Source organism: Myotis lucifugus, unplaced genomic scaffold (assembly GCF_000147115.1).
Source record: "Myotis lucifugus unplaced genomic scaffold, Myoluc2.0 scaffold_6400, whole genome shotgun sequence".
Lineage (NCBI taxonomy): Eukaryota > Metazoa > Chordata > Mammalia > Chiroptera > Vespertilionidae > Myotis > Myotis lucifugus.
The window spans coordinates 1-8,651 of NW_005877448.1; the positions used below are offsets into that span (position 1 = coordinate 1).

The 8,651-nt window shown below is 38.1% G+C and overlaps 1 protein-coding gene across 1 annotated transcript; it reads right to left on the reverse strand.

Moving 5' to 3' along the window:
- Positions 1–1,549: 1,549 nt before the first annotated feature.
- LOC102418349 (GPI inositol-deacylase-like) lies at positions 1,550–7,727 on the reverse strand (the record flags this gene model as incomplete). Its single annotated transcript, XM_014451019.2, has 7 exons — positions 1,550–1,588; positions 2,843–2,951; positions 3,362–3,428; positions 5,069–5,120; positions 5,219–5,292; positions 6,972–7,047; positions 7,650–7,727. Coding segments are annotated over 7 exons (495 nt in total), but the record flags the coding sequence as incomplete, so codon positions are not given.
- Between the last annotated feature and the right edge of the window lie 924 nt (positions 7,728–8,651).

The following is an 8,651-nucleotide window of genomic DNA, read 5'->3' on the forward strand; positions in this document are numbered from 1 at the left end:
GGTAATTGTGATTAAAGTTTTTTCAAAATTAAAAAAACCTGCACAAAAAGTCAAATAAATTTCCCACAAAACCTGCCTTTTAAAGGTGGAATTTAGTCAATTTATTTCATTTTATTTCAATTATGCTCGACTACAGAGTACTGAACTGACTAGACCAGCCGTGGGCAAACTACGGCCCGCGGGGCCGGATCCGGCCCGTTTGAAATGAATAAAACTAAAAAAAAAAAAAAAGACCGTACCCTTTTATGTAATGATGTTTACTTTGAATTTATATTAGTTCACACAAACACTCCATCCATGTTTTTGTTCCGGGCCTCCGGTCCAGTTTAAGAACCCATTGTGGCCCTCGAGTCAAAAAGTTTGCCCACCCCTGGACTAGACTCTTCTTTGTCACTAACCTAAATTATGAGGCACCAGAATGATATGAGAATACAGTATGTTATGTCCTCGGCCCATACCTCCATGCACAGTAACATGCCTTTTGAACATACTAAAAGTACGATAGCATGGATTCCAAGAGATAAATTTTCGTAATAATTGATCCCTTAACATTTTACTTATTACAATTCTCCATGAGGCTATGTTCCAACTTATACTAACATTTAATCTTCTCTTTCTAATGTAGCACAAAATGTTTACACTTAACTTATAATTTTCTAATGTTCACAAATGTAACAATACTTACAATCTAGTTCTCATCAGGTTGTTGTGAGGATCAAGTGAGATATTGCAAATATTAGTAAAAAAGTTTCTAATTTAATTTTGACTTGTAAGTTTTATTATCATTATAGGATTAAATGATTTAAATTAAAAATATTCTGCTATGCCATGATTGCAAAACATGAAAAATAAATAAAGTGAAAGTAATAAAAGGCACAATAAAAATGTTAATGAATTTTAAAGTTATATAACTTCTCTGACAAATCAGTATTATCTATTGTACAATTCTGTAAATTATAATGATGTTGAATCATAATATAGCAGTTCCGCTACTTGATAAATTATTTTTGTAACACTATTTACCTATGAATTATAGAAAGACACTCTCCAAATAAATTTAAACTATTTTTCAACATGTCTATTGAATATAATTTACTTCCCACCTTTTATAAACTGAGCATGCACAAAATCAGAAGTTCTCTGAAAATGTTCATTTAGATGATGGAGTCTACAGATTTTATTAGGCTATGAATTATAACGTACGAGCAACATGAAATCTTAATATGACATCCATTTAGCCAAGGACATGAACTTGTTTGAGAATCAGGAATCAGCCCTAGGAAGTCTCACACATGAGAGCACCCTTTAAAGCCAGGGTGGCCAGTGTGGCCCGTGTGCCGAGAACGGAGTTTAGGTTTCATGAACATGGAAGGAAGAAGAGGAAGGGAGGAGGCAGCAGCAGCAGCAGCTGCAGGGGTGCCGGCCGTGGCCAGAGGCCATGGGGGGGTCTGCTGGTATTTACTCTCTGGCCCTTTACAGAGGTCTGCCACCCCTGCCTTACAGTACCCATTCACAAGACAATCAATAACCAAACAGGGGTCTCTCTTACCTGTCCAAGTATTTGCGGAAAGGAAGTCTTAATCGTCACCTGGTTTAAAAAAATCATTAAGAAAAATGTTATTTTCCCTAAAGCTGCCCCAGGTCACATTTTATTAAAATGAGCATTTTATTAAATAGAAATTAACTTTTTTATGGTAATAAACCTAAAGGCACTCAAGATCTCAAAAGAATCCTCTGAACCATCAACATTTAATGTGTCTCCAGGGTAATTTTACTGTTCAGTAAAATATGTTCCCATATTCTAATTCTTTGACAACTGAATGAATGCCATGGTGTACATAGTAACCCTTTACTAACTAAAATACTTAACTAACGAGCATATCAAATTACTAGATCATGCAAGCTAAAGGAATTTATTAAATGACTGAGAGCAGTTAAGTGGAATCAAGGTATTTCACATCAGCTAGAAACCTGTGATGTCACCACAAATGTCTGCTTCAGCCACGTCCACCTGGAGTCCTTAGAACCTGGCCTGTTCTAACACAGGGAGGGACTCTTTTGGCATGAACCCGTAAGTTAATAACATGTTACCCTGGAGCTCTATTTCCCTTCTCTCAGCACAAGGACATCTAGGTGATTGTAACACAAACTCAATAGGCACGGAACTGCACGGATTAATGACTAACAGAAACTAATATAGTTAGTGAAAAGCAAAGAAGGCCTTAAGGACCTTATCCAAGAGCTAGGAACAAATGAGCATCACGCTGATTAGTGAATGAAACCCACAGCTGATTTCATGATGGTCTTCAATTTACAAAGGACCTTTGCTCCCAAATTGAAAAGGTTAGACTTCAGTCGCAATTTTAATTTTATTTTCTCTTACTTACTAAGATGCATACATTCAGTGGTCCAGCTAAGAAAATACGGAGGTGGTGCTAAGAGGTAAAATGGAGGATATTTAAAGTAATATACATGTCTATTTCTTTTTTGTGAATGTCTACTTCTAGTATTTATTGCCTTCTGCATCACCATGTATCTGAAGCTAACATAAAATACATATGCCGTGCCCTAACCGGTTTGGCTCAGTGGATAGAGCGTCAGCCTGCGGACTCAAGGGTCCCAGGTTCGATTCCGGTCAAGGACATGTACCTTGGTTGTGGGCACATCCCCAGTAGGGAGTGTGCAGGAGGCAGCTGATCGATGTTTCTCTCTCATCGATGTTTCTAACTCTCTATCCCTCTCCCTTCCTCTCTGTAAAAAATCAATAAAATATATTTTAAAAAAATACACCTGCCATTTATTCTTAACTAAACCTTAAAAGTGAAGCCAACGTGCAGCTTACCTCATACTGACAGTCGGAAGACGTGTACATTTTTAATAACGCGACGTGGCTGTCATTGTCTGGCTGGGCAACATGGAGTTTCAGAGAAATTTCTGTTGAAGATGGGACCCTGAAAAGTAACTTAATTATCAATTCTCAAATACAGAATGCTATTAAATAACACGGCTAAGCCAGTCCTCGGCCCAACACAGCGTGGTAATGGAGAGGAGGCTGGGTGTGAGGCGCATGGTGACGGAGGGACGCTCCCGGCATATCACGGTGTCTGAATGCTCCCTCCGGGACATAGGAGTCGGGGAGAAGTGGGAAAGGGTTCATGTTTCAAGCAATGAAGGTTTACATTCTGTACCAGTTAATTAAGAATACCATATATTATATTACCTACGGGCACAATGCTACATTAGGAATACCTATGTATTACTAAGAGGCACTTTAATGCTTCCACTCTGATGTAAATAAACTTAGTAGAATGTTTATTATTCAAAAAACAAAAGTTTAAGGTAAACCCTTTCATATACTTACTGTGCAATGGTTAGCGAATCTTCATAAGACCAGGGAATGTGAAGTTTATAGATACTAGTTATTTCTTCTGTGAAAACAAAACGAAAACATGTATTACTACCCTTATGTCACACCAAATGTTATATAAACTACTATAATACCTAACTATAGTGGTTATAATTATAGTTCATAAGAAATCAGTAAGAGTTACATCACATAATAGAAAATTATGAAGAATGATTAAATAATAATCTATATGTATAAAAGGCTAAGCGACCATCTGACTGGTAGCTATGACGCACAACGACCACCAGGGGGCAGAGGCTCAACTCAGGAGCTGCTGAGCTGCGGTGACTTGGCAGTGGTGGTTCTCGGGTGACACACCCTGGAACCAGAGAGGAGGGAGCCCAATTCTGGGGTGCATCACCCAAGAACTGCCCTCTCACAATCTGGGACCCCTCGGGAGATGTCGGAAAGCCGGTTTTGGCCTGATCCCTGCAGGCCAGGCAGAGGGACCCCACCTGTTGGAGGGACCTAGCTCACTCCGTACACGCCCTTCAAGTCACGGTGCCAGCCCAGGTTCGGCCGGCCAGGGAGGGACCGCGGGAGGTTGGCTCCAGGGCATGTTCAGCCTGTCTCGCCCAGTTGCACCCCACCGGCCACCTTCTAATTCATTTCCTTTCAATGTGCATGAATCCGTGCACCGGGCACTAGTGTTTTATAATATTAGACTCATAAAAGATATTAGAGCATTTGAGAAGGACTAAGAAACTGGAAAAACACTAGCAGCTAAATCTGAATTACTATTATAACAAAACAGCAAGCTATGTGGTATTTTTAAAACGTGGATATTTAAGCCTGGGCTGGTGTGGCTCAGTTGGTTGAGCATCGTCCTGTGTACCAAAAGGTCACCAGTCTGATTCCCGATCAGGCAATGCCCAGGTTTCAGGCTCGATCCCCAACCCCCAGTTGTGGTGTGTGAGGGAGGCAGTTGAACAATGTTTCTCTTTCTCTCTCCCTCTTCTTTTCCCTCTCTCTGAAATCAATAAAAACATATTTTTTAAAAAGTGGGTGTTAAAACTAAAACAGAAGATGCTTACTGCCCTAACTGGTTTGGCTCAGTGGATAGAGCGTCGGCCTGCAGACTCAAGGGTCCCGGGTTCGATTCCAGTCAAGGGCATGTACCTTGGTTGTGGGCACATCCCCAGTAGGGAGTGTGCAGGAGGCAGCTGATCGATGTTTCTCTCTCATCGATGTTTCTAACTCTCTATCCCTCTCCCTTCCTCTCTGTAAAAAATCAATAAAATATATTTTTAAAAAAAGATGCTTACTATTAACACATTGTGGACGGATCACGAGAATTCTGGCTTCCTATTACACAGTGTTTTACAAAGTATCATACTTTAAAAAGATATTAGCTTGTAAGAACATGCAATAAATAACTTCAAAATGCAATGGGTACTTAATTTTAAAGCATGCCTTTAACATTTATGTAAAATGTTTTTTGTACTCATTCAATAGAAACTTATCTGACCACTAGGTAAAGCTAGCAATAAAACTACTGGTCCGCAATGTGTAAAGAAAGGGTCTATGTTAAATTTGTTGGAAATATAAACAGCTTTTCTATTATATTACATTTTACTTCACATACATATAGGAAATTCAAGTGAAAACATACTGATTCTTCAAATGACAACACCTTTATATTTTATTGTAAAATACACTTACCTTTGACTCCTGAGCACTTGCTGTCTATGTTGACTTGAAAAGCTTGGTATATCTAATGGTTTGACCACAAAAACAAAAACAGAAGTTTACGTGTTTGTTTTACTAAACAGTAAAGTAAAATCACATCCTTCTTATACGCGGGATTATTACCTGTCCGAAGTTCAGAAGCTCTATGTTATAGAACAGGCCGCTTGTGTTTAATTTCACTTTCCTTGAAGACAATCCTGTTAAATTAAAAGTACCGTATTGCTTAGAACACCAAAGAATGACAAAAGTACAAATTGCTTAAACAACATTTAAATTATGCCAACAGATTTTTCATATTAAAAAAGAGCTGGTAGGTTCTGACTTCTGGCATGAAGGCAAAAACTCCTAAAAACACAATCCTCCTTCAAAAAACTCTGGATAAAAAAAAAAAAAACATTTGCAATGCCTTTCAATCACATGTATGTGCTTTATAAAACCAATACATATCTCTAGGGTCGATACGGTATGCTTTCTTGGTAGATCTCATTTCATAAGCGTGCTATCTTTAAGGAGCTAAGTGATAGAGTTGCCATTTCTGTACTGTTCTCAGTATTTTCCTACCAAAAAAGGGTAGAGGAGGGATAAAAATCTTACAGGAAGTTTCCTCTATCAAGTAGAATAGATTCTTTTCATGAGTGGCCTAAGAGACAACCAAAATACAGATTCCACTATCCAAAGCCGGAAAAACTTAAACAAACAAGAACGTAACAATAGTACTGGATTAGAACCCAATGAATAAAATAAATATGTATGGGTCCACTACTGACATACATAAAAACTGAATAAATAAATAAATCAGGAAGAAGGGACAACTTCCCTTTGGGAAGAATTCTAGAAAATATAGAGCAGCAGTGATAACTGCTTCAGACTAGATGAACCCATGGATGTTAAGATTAGTGGGTCATTTTGAAAAAATAAAAAATACAAATAGGTTACTCACAAAGTATCTCCCCCAAAACATTTATTAATTCCAGTAACGACACAGTAGAAAAACCTGGCAGACACCACCTTAACCAAGCGGCCAAGGTTAACAGCACTGGTGATCAGACACAGTGAGTGATAAAACGTGTCCTCTGATAGGATACATGGAGAAGTACTCATCACTTCTGTGATATTCTTGCCAAAAAATGCATAACACCAAGTAATAGGAAAGCTTTAGACAAATCCAAATCAAGGAATATTCTACAAAATAACTGACCAGTGCTCTTCAAAGGTATCAAAATGATGAAAGACAAGGAAAGACTGAGGAACTATAAAAAGATCAGAGGAGATGAAAGAGCCATAAAAACTCAAGCAATGTGGGCACCTGGAGAAGAACAAAGGTGGAAAAGCCAACGAAAACCAAATGAAGCCTGTGGCTCAGTTAACAGTATGGTGCTAATGCTAACTGCTCAGTTTTGGCAACTGCATTGTTTAAGAGGCCAACATTATAGAGAGATGAGTGACGGGTACACAGGAGCTCTGTACTCTTTCTGTAAGTCCAAAATTATTTCATAATAAAATGTAAGAGAATATGTAGTTATATGTATTTGGAGAAATCTTGAAACTGTCACAGGGCAGGTAGAAATTTATATCTTATAATAAGCCTTTTATTAAAAGGGCCAATATTGAGTATAAATCCACATGAGAACACACCCCCATACACACACAAACGTATGTGATCATGGATACATTTAATTTAAAGTTCCCTTCTCAGAAGATGACGGCTGGCCCAGTATTAAATAAGAGTCAAACGAATGAACACATCACATGCTAACTCTAGGACTACACTTGAAATACACAATAGTCTTTTACACGGTTGTGCTTTATTGCGAAAGAAATCAGCACTGTTAAAAAGAAAAGCAAGTCTTAGGATTTCCAAAATCAAAATACTTACCAAAGGAAAAAAGATGAGTTACAGGAAGCTGTATGGACCTTGTCTCTCTTTTAAAGAATTCACAATCTACAACAAACTGAAATAGAAACACTGACTTATGAGGGGGAAAAAAATCAACAAATTTTAGTAAAACATCTTGATGTTTGAGTGGAAAATAAAAGTCGTCAGCTTGGGGGAAGTCTGTGCCACACCCTAACTCTGGCTACACTAAAATGGCAAGCATTCCTCAAGGAGAGATGCCAAACTAAGAAAATTTGATGAGCAAGCTTAATTTAATAAAAATTATTAGTGTATGGTGTATTTCTGAGTAGCTCTTTTATTCTCTCTCTTCCCCGTTTCCAAATACATTTCTCTTCCCCAACCCAAGTGTATTTTTAAGAACGGGGTTAGTTTCTTCCTCCTTTGTGTGCTTCCTATATAATTCCTGGCACAGACTCTTGCATATAAAATGGTCTCAATAATTAATAGATTTTGAAAGTCTGATGTTCCACTTGGAATAAAGAGACTTGGGTTTATTCTGCTTAGTTCAAGTTAGACTGGTCCTCCCAGTCTTAGGTGGATCGCTAAACTGGCATTGTTTTAGACAAGCCCTATGCTGAAGAATTCATGAAGAAAGAACAAATATTTAGCATGAGTAGTCCCAAAACATTCTGATAATGACTTTAATCCATTCGTTACCTTACTTCCATGGATAGATGGTACATAAACAACAAGATGTGACAAAGACGGATAGTCTTGAAGTCTTAACGTCAGAGACTAAAAAAAAGGTGAAAGTAAAAAGCTGATTTATACAGACCGTAAAGCACTTTAAGAGAAAAATAAATTACACACACACTATTTCTTATTTAATACGTTATAAAAAAACAGATTGCAAACTTAAATGCAATACTTCATAAGGTACCCATGTTTATGTTTTCAGGTCAATAATCCTGCTGAAAGTCAAATTCCTAATAATTATGTGAATATGGACTACCAAAATAGTCCTGCATCTCTTGAACTGTATCTGTCCCTTCATGTAAAACAAATGACATTTAACACTAAATTTAAATATTTTACATAATTATTTCCAGATTTGCTCTTTCCTTTTATAATTTGTCTATTTGTTTCAAACAATGTTACAGCATTATCTCCACATTTATTTTGGTAGCACATGACAGAGGCTCAACAGTTGATGAATGAACGGATGCTAAATATGATGGAAGAGTTGGAACCTAATCTCAAATGATTCTGATCAAGCCCAAGTAGTAAAGAGATGCTGGCTAATGATATACATGCACATCATCCCCCGATTATTCAGTAAAATGACATGAAGACACAGCAAAGCAAGACTAATAATGTACCTCACCCAATAAACATCTCTTCTCAAAATTAAGACCAGATCCCATAGCCACATCTTGAGGAATAAATAGATAAGAGACGCGTCTATTTATTGAAAAGCCAAGTCACCAAATAGCTCTGAAAGCCGCGCTTTCCCCTGGAAGTACGTGCAGGGGCGGGGTAGTGACATGCTGCTACAATTTCACGCACGGAGACATTTCTGCAGCTAACTTTCTCCACGGCACGCCAGGGCAGCCATGTGGGCCAGCCCCGCGAGGTTCTGAAGCTGGAGAGCTGTCTGTCGGTGAGTGGCCGTCTAAGAAGCCAGTCAGATTCCCTTGGGACAGCACGTTAAACAAACTC